Below are 15,088 nucleotides of genomic sequence, written 5' to 3'. Positions count from 1 at the left end.
CTGCTGAAAACCTAACCACCAAAAAATTTATCCAAAGATCTGGCTGGGCCATGGTCCTGCACCGGTTCTCATGGGACAGCACAGGTCCCCAAATTACCACTAGACTGAGGTGCTGTCAGACACTGAAGAACTATGGAAAGCTACTCCCCGTTTTAAAGTAAAGTCTTTGAACACTTTGGGTAAAAGCAACTTAGTTTATTAAATTAAAAAGAAAAAAAAAAAAAGAGAGAGAGAAATCCCCACTTTGGTAATTATACACATATTACCCAGCTTTGGTAAGAGACCACTATTTACCATGTGCATAAAGGCACACAGCATAAGCGCTGCCACTAGTATTGCTGATGAACAAAGTGCAATAATGACTTCGGATCTCTTCAAGAACTGAACCTTATTCATAGAGTGAATCTAATCAATACTTAATGTATTCAGTGGAAATAATAAGAACTACATAAGCTGCAGACCAAAACCTTCACAATTACTGCTGTTGTCCTTTTACCTAAAAATAAAAAAGGACTTGGGCAAAGGCATAGCACAGTTTAGTGTTTAAAAAAAAAAACCCAAACTGCTGAAAACCTAACCACCAAAAAATTTATCCAAAGATCTGGCTGGGCCATGGTCCTGCACCGGTTCTCATGGGACAGCACAGGTCCCCAAATTACCACTAGACTGAGGTGCTGTCAGACACTGAAGAACTATGGAAAGCTACTCCCCGTTTTAAAGTAAAGTCTTTGAACACTTTGGGTAAAAGCAACTTAGTTTATTAAATTAAAAAGAAAAAAAAAAAAAGAGAGAGAGAAATCCCCACTTTGGTAATTATACACATATTACCCAGCTTTGGTAAGAGACCACTATTTACCATGTGCATAAAGGCACACAGCATAAGCGCTGCCACTAGTATTGCTGATGAACAAAGTGCAATAATGACTTCGGATCTCTTCAAGAACTGAACCTTATTCATAGAGTGAATCTAATCAATACTTAATGTATTCAGTGGAAATAATAAGAACTACATAAGCTGCAGACCAAAACCTTCACAATTACTGCTGTTGTCCTTTTACCTAAAAATAAAAAAGGACTTGGGCAAAGGCATAGCACAGTTTAGTGTTTAAAAAAAACCCAAAAAACAACTAAAAAAAATCCCCAAAACCAAAAAAATCCCCACCAAAACACTACTTTCCTCAATCCAAGTTCAGAAAAATCGTTATATCTACTCTGAAACATGAGCCTGAAACATGAGCCTAGACAACTTCTTTCCCAAGTATGATGAGTTTTGCTGAAACAAGTACTTTTTCCCTTCCCTGGTGTTAGCAGCCAATCAGGATTCCAACCTAGTGCTGGTAGTGCTTTAAAGCATTTCATCTGTTTCAGTCTAGTTTAACATCAACATGCAAATGCAGTAACAGAGGGTATACTTTTTTTGAATATCAAGTTTTCTTGCGGCTGACAGAAGAACTCAAACCACTTTTTTCCTAAAGTCCTTCTACACACAAACACCAAACAGATGCGTCTTTAAACTACAAAGATGTCTCTTGATGCTTCTGCTTATCACTTAAATAATTCTTAGGGAAGCAAGAAAAAAAAAGAAAAAAAAGAAAACCCACAGAGCTGAAAGCAGCAAAACAAGTGTTTTATAAGCTTCACTGCAACCAATAGCATTCATGCTTGCTTAAATATTATCCGTAACTATGAACTGTTCAAATGCTCTGTGACAATGTCAGAATGTTACGGTGCCCATCAGGTAACACAGACCAAGTGACCGTGGATCCTGTGATCCTCCTCAATAATGCCTCTCAAATGTCTCAGCGCTATGTCAGTACAGAAAGCATCAGAGTGCTGCAACTTTTTTCTACTCTTGCACAGAAACAACTTTACGTTGTACTTCATACAGAGGTAGAAATTCCACAGTTTCATCCAGAACTATACAGATCTGAAGGCTCAGTGCTCTTCAAAAAGATCAGTAGAACAATGATGCCCAAACACAGCAAACCTCTAAATAGGTTTATTTTTAGAAGTAAAAAAAATATGTAAAAGGGCATAGCACAAAGGAATCTGCACACCAGAGTTAAGACCTTAAGCCTTAAAGGACAGCCAACTGAGGCTCTCAAGGGTTACATGGGAAAACTACAATGCAATGAGATAATCACAAGATTTAATCTGACTAGCACAGAGCTGTACATAATAAGGAAGCAATGAAATAGCGGCTCTGTTTCGTTAGAAATGAAAAGCAAAGAACATTCTTAATTCATACTAGACAAGCCAACAAACCGTTAGCTGACTAAAAGCTTGACACAACACACAGGACATGATACAAACTAAAATCTTCAACTGTAATGTGCAGCCTATATAAATCTGCCTTACAGTAAAGTGAGCACAGATGCAAATAGAAAACAGTACCATGAAAATCCTCTTCACCTTACATCACCTACCTTTACATAAGGCTCTTGCTCCATCTCCTGTTTCTATGCTGAACAGCATGTCAGGAAAAAAAAAAACTTTTCTGCCTAGTGGCACAGATGAATTTGTCATTTGGTATTGACTTTGGGCTGCTAATACAAAGTCATAGCTGCTGATCCCTCAGATTCAGACACCATCATTCACGCTTTACATAGCAGAAAACACGCTGCTTACCTTCCACCTGCCCAGTCTGTGGTTGTGTGCCCGGGTAGGGTGGCTGCTGTGCCTGAACCCCAGGTGGGTGGGCTGCAGAGGAGGAGGAAGCGATGCTGTCCGGTGTTCCCGATCGCTCTTCTGCAGGGGCACTGGGTGGTCCTAGAAGAGCAAGGACAACATCATACAGCATGTCAAACTAACAGAGAGCTTGAATTACAAAAAAGTCTTGCACAAGACCATTCCTTGCAAAGTTTTTAACTTTTTCCCCCCTCCTCCCTAGTTTTCCACCCGAGAGTCCCACCCAAGCTAAAACTCTCCTGTGAAAATAGTTGGGGGGGAATTTTCCACCTGTTTCTAGGCGACTCAAATTTCATTCTTCCAAGGAACCTGACCCATTTGTGGCATAAACCCCTCCATAACATGCTTTTTCCACTGCTTCAAGCATTAACCTTGCATATGTTCACTGAAGACTTGCTATGTTTGGACAGAATGTGCACCTATATACCTGTTCTTTCTCATCTGGAGCAAAGGTGAAAGGCTGCATGAAATTGTTGAAATGCACTAGTTTTACTGTGGCCCACATGGAGGATCTTCCCAACTCTTAGCTATATGAATGCTACCTATGAGACACTACTTTAAAATACATGCCTAAAGTTAAGCACAAGCATTAGAATTGCTGCAAATTCACTTTCAAGAACATTATATTTACACAATATAAATATACATCCAACAAGCCCTTAACTGTGTTTTCATGGTACCCTTATTAGGGAGAAAAGGAATCAAATCTGCCTACTTCTGGCTTTGCCTTTATATGCACAACTGCAGAATTACAGCTTTAGAAACAGAATTTCCTATATCCTGCTTAATCCTGTGAAGTTCCTTGTACATTCAAAGCATGGTCAAGCCCACTCAATGAGAAAAATTATGGAGACACATAAACACTGAAGTATCACTGAAGCTGTGACCAAAGTATGAACCGACACTGAGGCTTTGTACCAGAAGACAAAATCACTCCTTCAAAAATTAGCTCCAGTTTTACACTAGTTGTACTGCATGCTCTATTCCATCACTTCACAGTGGGTTCAGAGACAACCCACTGTAAGTTTTTGAGAACCATTAAACCTTTAACTGGTTTGTGAAATAACTGTGCTGTGACAAAACCAAAAATGTGCCATGGAGAGAAAGAGATCAAGCAATAGGCCTGATCCACAGACCAGTATGCCAACCTGAAGGCAGCCACTCTGTCTGTGGATACAACTTCGGATCCTGCACAGTCGCATTCACACTTCTGCCAAAGCAGCTACATCACAGAAACAAGCTCCAGTTGCTATTCCTTTACCCACCTGTATCATTACTTCACACATCATATAAAATTTATTTGCTCTAAAGCTGAGAGCACACAACACACCCATTAGCCAAGAACAGTTTTATCTTCAGGTTTCAATGCTACACTGAACCTTGCCAGACCCACAGACTCTGTGCAAAATCAGTTCTCTATATTCTGCATCACTCCCAGTTACATTCTACATTGCTCTTCTAGCTTCAGTTATCCTGTCTTAAGTTGACTGCATTCAGTTTAGTATAATCAGTTTTACTATTCTACTACTAGACAGTCATGCAGCTCTTCAAGAATAAATACAGTTCAAACAAGTATGTTATTCCTTTTTGTTAACAGTGAAAAAGTTAACACTATTTACTTCTGAAATGGAACAGAGAAAAGGCAGGGTCATACAAAACATTCCAACTGACCCACACAGCAAAACACAAGGCAAGAACATGAACTGCAAGGTCAAAACCAAAGGCAGAGCAGTGGATACTGTTTTCCTATCACTGGCAGATACCAGTTAAGTTAGTCTACACAATAGATTTACATAATTTAGTTGTTGTTTTTTTTTTTTTTAGTAAAGTAAGCAAGCCATTTTCTACTCCAAGCTAAAACACACTGCTAAAAGCAAAAGCAACATTTCAACACTTTGTACACAAAAGTTTGCAACACAGTTACAACACCTTAACATACCCAGTTTTGGAATTCAGAAAAGAAATAGCTAATACAGAACACAGCTTAATACATTCAAAATAAAATGCTTTATTATAAAACAAGGTTTGAGTCACTGATTACAAACAGGTTTTGCTTCCCTTTTCTTAAGACATATTCTTACCTGACACCTGATCATCTGTTAAGCCAAATGCTGACATGACATTCTTGCTGATTTCATCCTGGTTCTTCAATGGATCAAATGCAGACATGCTTGCTGCTATGACTTGAGTAGATGGCTTAACACTAGAATCAGCACCAGTAGGCTTTTCTTCCCTTCCGTCTACAGCATCTACAAAACAAAATGCCCCGTTATGAAGTCCCAAGATCTGAAATACAACCATGTGTATGTACTGTTCTACAGCAACTTTCAATTGCTTAGTTTGGGGGGTGAGGGAATGTTTTAACTGTTGAAATGCTCATGTTAGTATAATAGCAATGAATCAGTGATCTATCTCAAACTGTGATGAATCAGACAGTTTAAGTTTCATTACACAGTTACTTGAAGATACACTGACACTGTGGAGTATCAGTATCTTTTATCACTCTCATATTCAAAGATACAAGGCTCCTGCTTCAAACATATTGCATATTCTCCTGCCTACAGAGAATTCAAGATTAAGGTAACTTATAGTATAGGTTCCAGGTTTTTTATAGCAGCTTTTTTTTTTCTTCTATCCCCTTCTCCCTGAATTCTTCCTAAGCTGACAGGTAAAGTTCATCACTTTGCAATTGTACACCTAGCAGTGAAGCACTCAGAAACCCCTTTCATAGGGTTGCCACATTTTCTCTTAAAAAACAAGTAAGTGCAGAGAGGGTGTAGAGTGGCTAGCTTTGTTTACACCCTAAAATACAAAAGCAGCGTTTCCTACAAGAAAGGCTGGAGTTCTTGGTTCGCCTCTTCACTCAGAACGCTGTACTCCATGACTTTGCATCATTATTTGCTGTGCCCAGACTGCCCAAAATCTGTTGTTAAGCACACAGAGGTACAGTTTTAACAGTACAACAGCCCTAAGCTAGGAGATCAGTGCCTCATAACTGGGAGAATCCTTCCCATTCTGCCCTCCCCCTATAATTCCCTCACACCCCTACCTGCACGCTTGTGCTGCTTACCCTGAGACAGCTCTGATGCTGGTCTGAGCTCAAAATGTGTGGATTGAATTTCCTAACCTGGCAAAGAAAGTAGATATAATTTTCGCTGAATTCTCTTTTTACTGTTTTAGTGAATCAAACTCTCTCAGCAACATGACAAGACAAGCACCAGAGCTAGCCCAAAGTAAGCAGTGGGAGTGCTCAGCTGGGAGCAAGAACTCTTCAGCAACAACCAACTATTAATTCAGCTCAAAGCCCTCTCAAAATGTTGTCATGACTCACAAGTGTTAGTTACAGCGTTTTCATACATAGCACAGAAACTCAAAACTTTAGCTTTATTCCCAAGTTGGCTTAGTGCTTTACTCCAGCTAAGTTGTATAGAAATTGTCCCTCAGAGAGCATTAAAAATTATGTTCTGAGCCATCAAGCAACAATTACAAATGATCACAGCCAATATTCAAGACTCCATTTTTCACTTTGTTGAACAGCACACGACTCTGCAAGTCAAACCAAACAATGCTTTGCCAGGCTGCCTACCACTGTCAGGCAGGTTAGTGGAAAGCCCTGGTTCAGCTGGTGGTTCTAAACAGTCCAGTAAACGATTGACTTTATTGCGAAGTTCTATCAGCTCTCGACGCAGGTATTTCACCTGATTAGATTCTAAGGGTCTCGGTTGTCCATTCACTGCAAAACAACAATTAGATAAATGTAAGTCTGCAGTAACATTCTGAAATCCAGTTGAAAAAAAAATAATTCCCAACTCTTACTTGCTTGTAGCACCATCATCCTCCATGGAGTTTAAAGTGACAAAGTTTAGTCAACACAGATTGAACTCATTCTGGAGTTTACTGTTCCTTCAATATAATCTCAGTTCAACAGTACCCAGCAGTACCAGAACTGCAGAGTAAAGTCTGCAGTAAGTTTCTGCATTATTTACTCATCTCCAGGAATATACCCTGAACAATACAAATATCGTACTTAGTTGTGGAAAGCTGTCCCTTTTGAAAGTGCCTTTAGAACTAATGCAGCATACACACAACTGCTGCAGTTCATGAATAGGGTCAGTGTCCAAGTTAAAAGCTGCTCACCATTCCCTGGAACTATATGCTAATCTACCAATAGTAGCTTTAAAATAAAGGACTATTTTATACAAAGGCTGCAGGATAAATGTTGAAGTCTATTCAGCTTTAAGCAATTGTTAGTTTTTAGCAGTGTAACACTGCTAGTAACACTGCGGAATGACCACCATCTTAAATTTCTCATACACCTGTGAAAAAACCCCCACAAATGCTAGATTGGGGTTAACATGGAAAATAACATTAAGAAAAAAACATTGACCATATATATATACATACATGCATATAACAAATACTTCAAGCAATCTTATAAAAAGAAATAGTTTAATTTTCCATAAGTTCAGATGTCACATGAAACAGAGTAATATCACGTATTAAGACAGTATTTTTAATTTACTGATTTCATTTTTCTAAGGTGAAAACTGAAAGTTTTTAGTACCTTCCAGTGAAGCCCACTGCCAGAATTTCAATAAACATTACTAAAAGAAGAGATAATCTTCTATACTTACCAAACAATGTCAGCTTAAGTATTCTACTGCATTGAATTGCAAAGGAAAGATCTGAGCTATCAAAAATTGTTATAAGGTCTCCATCTGAAAAGAACATGAAAGGAGTTACATTAAAAGCAAAGTCTTTTAACTCCTGACCTTCACACTAGGGCTTCTGCCCTAGTGTTACTTTGTTACTCAAAAATATTTTTCCCTATTTGATTCTGAAGTTACCAGTAAAAAGTTTATTATTTTAGCCCAAGAATCAGTGTGCAGGGAACTTATGCACAGAAGATAAGACAGAACCATGACTGGCTCCAAAAGACTGCTCTTATCTCAACCTGTGGGAGTTGCATTCCTCCGATTCTCCTCCCCATCCCTCTGGGAGCGGGGGGAAGAAGAAGAGGGGGAGTGAGCGAGCAGCTGCGTGGTTCCGAGTTACCGGCTGGGCTTAAACCATGACACAACTTCTACTGCAATGTGATCAAGAAAAAGAACGAAAAGGACAACCTCACATTAGGCACTAGTTTGAAATTCAAGCCTAACTTTCAAAAAAGAAAAGTAAGGTTTCTACTATTAGCTCCACAGGGCCTTTAACATATGTAACTCAGTAACATGCTGTGCTTAAGATGCAGTTCTACTCTTTGATTCATGTAAATTCGCTGCTGGTAGTCTTCAGTGGTTTGTTTGGGTTTGGGGTTTTTTTCAGACATCAGGTTTTACTACATAATCAAGAACCCTAAGCAGTACATGAAAATGTTTTTACACCTAGTAGAGCAATTTACTTAGTTCAGAAGTCTGAAAGATGCCCAACTCGAATACAAAACTTAACTCCACAAGGCAGTAATCAAACTTAAAATTCTTTTCAATAGTAATTAATAAAAGTGTCATGTAACCTAAATATAACTGAAGAATATGCTTTTAACTATCTTAGACTACAAATCCAGAAACAAAAGGATTGGGATTTAAAGTTTTCTAACCTCCACAATTAAGAATACAAGTTTAAGGGGAAAAAAAAAAGAAAAACAAACCAAAATGTGTTAGATTCAAGGATCATGACAGTGTGATGAAGAAACAAAGCCACGGTATTTTCCAGAACCTTTAAGTAGAAAATCCCAAATCCAGGCCTATAGATCACTAGCTTCATGTGTTACAGCAACAAGAAACAAAGTGAGGAGGGGTACATTAAGCATTCTTCTGAACACCTAAAGAGTGTGCATGTGAATTCTGAGAAGACTTAGATCGAGGTCGTAGAAGCAGTGGAAATCCTTAGACCACCTTAAGGTATCTCCTCACAATAGATAAGGACAGACATTCCTCAAGGTCTGGAGGGATAAATAACAAAACAGAAATAGCTAGAATGTATATATTCCAATGCTTCTAACAACTGATATAGATTTAAAGAAGAATCTTAAATTAGTTGGAGCAAAGTCAAGAATACCACAGTCGCAGTGGAGAAGTAGTACATTCTAAGAAAGCTAAAATTAACAGTAGGAGGTCTCTAGGCTCTGAAACACAACAGAAGAACGAAACCATAATGGTGTATGATGGAGACTGTAATTATCTTCTTCAAAAGAAGACAGAGACAGAAGCATAAACGAAAACAGAGAACTAAAAGAACGGGAATCAGAACCTTTAACCTAATGAAAAAGCATCCATCGATTTACTTTTACCTCATTCCAGAAACAAAAAAAAAAAAAAAAAATTTGATTATATGGTAAGAAGAAAACCAAAACTACCACAAATCCACTGAGCCCTCTCCCACTAGCAATCAAGACCCAAAATATTAGCTCTTCATTGCATATCAATTTTGTTGAGCAGTGTCTCTCAAAAGCTCCATGAACCCAAAAAAACCCCTGTCTTGGGACCACTCAAAGTGAAATTTTATAGCCTGGATGCATGAACAAAAGTTATTTAAGCACCACAGTCAGTGCTATTAAGAACCTGAATGCTTCAGTAATGTAGCTCTTTTACTGCACACCAACAGAATCATCAGAGTCTTTGAACTGACTAAAAGACTGGATTTTACTACTTCATTCTGACTTTCCTTTTATGAATATCACCCTTCTGACATTCAAAGAGGAAAACCCTCCAATCTACATCTCTCTTTATACACATCTCAAACAAGGTTCTTTTCATTCTGTGGAAGCTCTTCTTAAGGTTGCATTTAACACTAACGATCAAGCTTTTCTTTGAAACAACCGACGTCCGATAGATTCAAACCATTACTCAAGGAAAAGATTACTTTTAATAAGTATTTCGGGTTATAAGTGTCTTGTAATCTTTACTGATGGGGGAAAACATAATTAAGAATTACTACTACAGAAGTGAAGTTTTCCAAGTCTTGTAGGAGCTTGTGTTAAGTCACATGTTTATTCCCTCCTCTACTTCAGACCTACTTTAGCACCGAAACCACTAAATAGTGGAGTAGACAGAAAACTGCAATAGCATCAGCTTCCTGCATCAGCAAAAAATGAACTTTCAGATAGCATTTCCTCCATTATTTCTGAAAGAACAGCTAAGTTAAGACAGCATAACCACAAAAGATACAGCTTCTATTGTCTGAATCAAAGAATTTTACAAGAAATCACTTGCAATTGGCAATGAATGTGGACAATTCTGAAGAGGTGAATTTCAGAGTTTCTGTCCATAGGTAGATCATATTAGATCAACAGAAGTAATTAAACCTTAAGAGCAGTAATAAAGTATTACCTTCATCTTTGTATTTTATTGTGACTTCATCATTGCTCAGAAGTTTTCCTCTAAAAACTCTCTGCATCATTAGCACCAATTCATCATAGGTGATATCTTCATTATGAATAGGAATTCTCCTAATATCTTCCCCAAGCTGAGCTTTGATGATCAGCTTCCCACTTAAATCCAGCTGCCCATTCATGGTGAATTCCTTATCGCCTGCAGACCTGTTAACAATAAAACATTAAACGCATTTTAGAAAACTACACTGTTCATTATTTATATGTATCTGATGACAATTATGAAGCTTTCCATCTTTGGAAAGCATTACTGTTAGGAAGCTCTCCGAAGAACCCCTCTTAGACACACTCTGATGCACTAATTTCTCAAACAGTCAAGTGCATAATACATAAACTGAGCTCACAGGCAAAGAACAACTCTGTAAGACCTGACACGTCAAATGACCAGTTATCACAGTTCCCAGTGCTCAGAATTTAATAGTAAATGTTGGGGTTTTTTTAAAGTCACACAGCTTTTAAATGTGTGTGATATCTAGAAATGTCAAACTTGAGTGGGTTTTTCTGTAAGATATCAGCTGTAAACTGTCATGGAAAACAGCTATGAAGGAACTAATAATCCCTGAGATTTGTTTTTGAGATACATGTATATATCTCTCTCAGGAAAAGTGAAATCCCAGCAAAATGTGTCAGCCTTACTACATTATATTGGTTACATTATCAACTCATAAAATTATTTTTACATTCCCGATAACCAGCAAAGGGCTTTTTTTTTTTTTTTTATTTCCCCATTTAAGGAAAGACGCCATAACAAAATCTCTTATTTCAACGATTACAGGTGGTAAGGTGGCTTTTCTAAGGGGATCAAGCTGAATCATGCATTATTTCACGAACACATAAATGAAGAGCTAAACACTGGTTTCTTATAAGCATGATTAGAACACATTGAGGGTTCCTCTCCCAAGAGGAAGATAATAAAATGTTTTCTTTTTTGAAAATTTGACTGAGATGTTTTAACCAAGATTATAGATTTTTAAAAGCTGCTCAATAAACTACATATTAGCTACTCATTAGACTCAGAGCCACAGATTTGTTATGCAGTGTGCATAGTCAGAACAGTCATTTACACTCGGTGGTTTAAGAAAGATGGACAACCACTCCAAAGGAAGTCAAAAAAGCCATCTTGTATCAAAGCAGTACAGAGCATATACTTCACAGTTTTATCTTTAACACTTCATATAAGAAAACTTAAAAATTATCACTTTGTATGAGGCATCCCTCTTGTTAAAAAACGCAAAGGCGTGTTTAAAAGAAAACCAGAAACTACAGAAAAGGTACTGAGCAAAGGAATGAAAAAAAATAAAAACCACAAACATCTAGATAGCTAGTCAAATGTCCGCTTCTTTCTTCACTGTTTTGGACAGGGCCAAAACAACAGATCTGGAATAAGGAACAACTGAAGAAGCAGTTACCTTAACATCTGAAGTACAAATACTGGAGATCTTAACTGCAGGCAGCCCTACACATCAAAATTGGCATTTCCAAAGCCACATGCAGGCAAACATGCTGTTCGTTCTCTTGCACAAAAAGAATTCTTGCTAGAGTTATGCAGGTATCTCTCCCCTACCTTTAATGATGTTGTAACATAGTGCTTTATGAGAAAATCGAATTCTGCTTTGTCAGTCTGTTTTTATAGTACTGCACTGAGAATTAGTTCTTTCCTACCAGAGAAACAAGACACTCAGCTAAAACCTTTAATACATCATACACTGATGCACCTGTATATATTTAACTCTACAGTTATGATGGCAATGTTTTGCATTAAAAAGATGTAGTATGATGTTATCTCTAGATTGCAATTCAATTTCTGGGGTTTTGGGCAATTAACTTAATATAAAGCAAACATTTCATGCAAATCCCTTTGGTCAGCCTAATGGCATTAAAAAAAAAAAAAAAAAAGACAAGCAGCTACTGAACAAAACTCATTCTTCTAACCAGACAAAACAGGAGGTAGGCAGATACAGCCTCCCTGCAGAGAAAAGGGACCTGCAATTCACACAGCCATGTTGCTGCTCAGACATTACAATGAAACAGTGAAGTTTATAATATCATTATTGCTCGCTAATACATTATTCATGTTTGCAACACAAGAGCCTTGACTGCAGGCACATCAACTCAGTCTAATTAACACTAAGTTGGTTGTGAAAGCATACGGCTTTGCAGAAGTTGTTTGGGATTTTTTTAATTTAAAGCATTAAAAAGATAAAACAGCAGCCATCCACACGTCTTCTTTCACCTCCTTTGCAAAAATATAAATTTACCATTACCTTGTCTGTCTTGCTGATACTGGATTATTGGACAAATTTTCCACCTCACTTCAGAACCGAGTTAGGATAAGCCGCCATTCACTGTCAGTGCCAGAAAAACAGGAAGCTACATAAAAATAAAAATATTATTTCAGTTCCTTACAATTATACATTTAACATCATTCTTTCACTTTAGAACATGGTAATGAATATATGCAATTAAAAAGTCACTGTTTTATCCATAACGTAACAATCACATTTGGAGCAGTGTAGAGTTTGAAGTTTAGCTAAACCATATCTTGAGCTAGAGTTTGAGTTTCATAATAGAAGCTTTTATTTTCTAAATTTTGTAATTGCATGTAGGAATTCCTAACAGTGTCCCTTTACAAGACAGTGCTCTTCAGCAATCTCAAAATACTCATTTGTACAGCCTCCATCTTAAAAGCCCATGTTAATGAAAAAAAACCAAACCCAAACTTTCATTGATTTAGCAATACAAAAATCTAGAAGTCCATTTCTTAGCTTAAGGGTGAAGCCTCTGTGGCATTAAGTAGTGTGTCTTCAAGGGAAGTCTGCACAGAATTAGGACAGATTATCAAGAGGAAAGAAGTTAGTAATGCCACCTTCCCACAGGAAGTGCAACTAAACTGGGCAAGAAGGAAATGCAATCCAAAATATACAACCACTTAAAAATATGATCTACCCTGAAATCAGCTTAAGATTGTGCTTTTTCTGCTGGAAAGCCTATGTGATGAACTGCATGAAGTTTCTGCAATCCACCTCTTTATTACAAAAGTGTTTAATATCCAGAACTACAAGACAGTGATTTAGCATACAGACCAGTTCCATGGAGAATGTAACTGTGCTCCTCCCTCCCAAACAACAGGTGTATACTACTTGGCACTGTTCTCCTTGCCTCTCACTCGCACACAAGGTTAATCTCAAACATCCATGATGTGATTTTCAGATGATTCACTACTAATCGAAGAGGAAAAGTAGGTTCCTCTCAATCATGATAAACTGGCCTTCCCAGCTCTCCTCTTTCAACTTAACTGGAAGTAAACTGGAACAGACAGATACGTAACAAACAGGACAAAAGCAGAGAGCAAGCAAACCCCAGAGAACAGATGAAATCCCTCTCCTCTGGTTCCCACAGGCTGGCAGCTGCTCCCCTCATCCTGGGTATGAAATGTTCACCTTTAGAAAGAGCTGTAGTCACTCCTGACTGGGAGAGGGCAAGACTGTCGTGACATACTAAGCAGGGGAACAGGAAGAGACTACTCTTGTTTCCTCACTCGTCTTTTATGAATGAGTAACGCATGAAGATGGTGCTTCTTTCACCCAAATCTCACTACAGCTCCAGGTAAAATTTACTGCAATGCACGAATACAGGATACAGGTAATGTATCTAGGAGTGGTTCAACTTGGAGTTTGTTTAGCCACCATCTTGTCTTGTTCAAGCATTAGAGCTGGGCATTGGTATTGCTTCTTTAGCATTACAGTGCAAGCTACTTGGAAACTGACAACAGTAGGAATTGAACCTCATCTGTAATTCCTAAAGATACACATTTCGGTGGACATACCTGAGCTCCTGTGGCCTTTCAACAGACTGAGTGCATCATCTCTATCTTTGTGCAAGGTAACCAACTACTAGAATGTACTTGCAGAACTATAATGTCTTTATTTACCAACATTACTTGCAGAAACCCACTGTGTGCCTATCAATGATTACAAAAAAGTTACACTTAAATGCACTTTCTTTTGTCCAGCTATTCTCCATTCTGCTTGAATGCGTCCAGATTTTAAGAGACAGACTCTAAACACTGCAACTACTTGCAACTGTTACAGAAAGTATGTGAAATGTTCTAATTACTAAATTACACAGCATTCAAGCTTTTCTCCCCTCACTGTGACATAGCTGAATGGATGATTCGAGTTTTTCAGTGAAGACATCCAGAATGCACACAAATGAGCTTTTTAACAGAACCAATAACTGTGTCTACTTTATTGAGGGGAAAACACCAACCAACCAAACAACAACACATTAGCATCTTCCTGTTTCAGGAAGGCTATTTTTCATTAGACTCTCAGTGACATCCTTCTAAACTTCCTGATGTACCATACACATTTTGGAGGTACGGATTGTTTCCTCACCTCTTGGCTCACTTTGTATTCACACCACGTGCCAATCTAAATGGTGCATGTGGACAGTGACTGTCCAATCTAAGTCAGTCACTTCATGATCCTTTCTTAAGCCATGACATCATAACCATGTTGGATTTTACTACTCTCTGCATTGAGAAAATCAGCCTTGCCTAAGCAAGGGAAGAACAGGCATTCCCGCTTCGCTTTTCCCTGTGTCAAAACAGGCAAAAGAACAAGGTGAAGCACACAGAAACAGGGCCAAGCAGCACTGCCTCCCATACCCCACTCGACAGAGCAATGCGTTTTCCCAAGAGAGCTGGGGGGTAAAAGGGATGGGAGCAGAAAGACGAGCTCTTTTTCGTTTTCTCCAGTTCTGAAAACGGTAGGCCTGACCCAGTGGGGAGCAGAAATCATAGCTGTGCCCTGCCGGTAAGTGAGGAGTCTGCAGTTCCTCTGCCTCCCAAGGGGAACAAGGCTTGGTGAGCAGGGGTACAAAGCGAGAGCCTTGCGATGTGCGGGAGCGACGGGAGGCCTCTGCGAGCCCTCACCCCATCTCCCCAGGCCGAAAAGCCCGGGCGGCGGTTTCAGCCTCCCTCAGGCGCTGCCGGGGGGACGCGAAGGGTCT

At 38.7% G+C, this 15,088-nt stretch overlaps 1 protein-coding gene across 1 annotated transcript in view; it reads right to left on the bottom strand.

The window, feature by feature from the left end:
- Nucleotides 1–12,445, bottom strand: part of TFG (TRK-fused gene) — a gene marked incomplete at its 3' end in the record, with an annotated part of 14,269 nt that extends 1,824 nt beyond the window's left edge. The window contains exons 1-6 of the mRNA XM_010009761.1: nt 12,340–12,445; nt 10,014–10,222; nt 7,323–7,406; nt 6,275–6,421; nt 4,770–4,937; nt 2,629–2,769 (exon numbers count right to left, since the gene is read on the bottom strand). Coding sequence (XP_010008063.1) covers nt 2,629–2,769; nt 4,770–4,937; nt 6,275–6,421; nt 7,323–7,406; nt 10,014–10,197 — 724 coding nt within the window. The remainder of the gene's footprint in view (nt 1–2,628; nt 2,770–4,769; nt 4,938–6,274; nt 6,422–7,322; nt 7,407–10,013; nt 10,223–12,339) is intronic.
- Nucleotides 12,446–15,088: the final 2,643 nt, after the last annotated feature.

Source organism: Nestor notabilis, unplaced genomic scaffold, assembly GCF_000696875.1.
Source record: "Nestor notabilis isolate BGI_N333 unplaced genomic scaffold, ASM69687v1 scaffold2272, whole genome shotgun sequence".
NCBI lineage: Eukaryota > Metazoa > Chordata > Aves > Psittaciformes > Psittacidae > Nestor > Nestor notabilis.
Note: the sequence above shows the minus strand (reverse complement) of the source record. Positions and strands in the feature narration are given on the sequence as shown.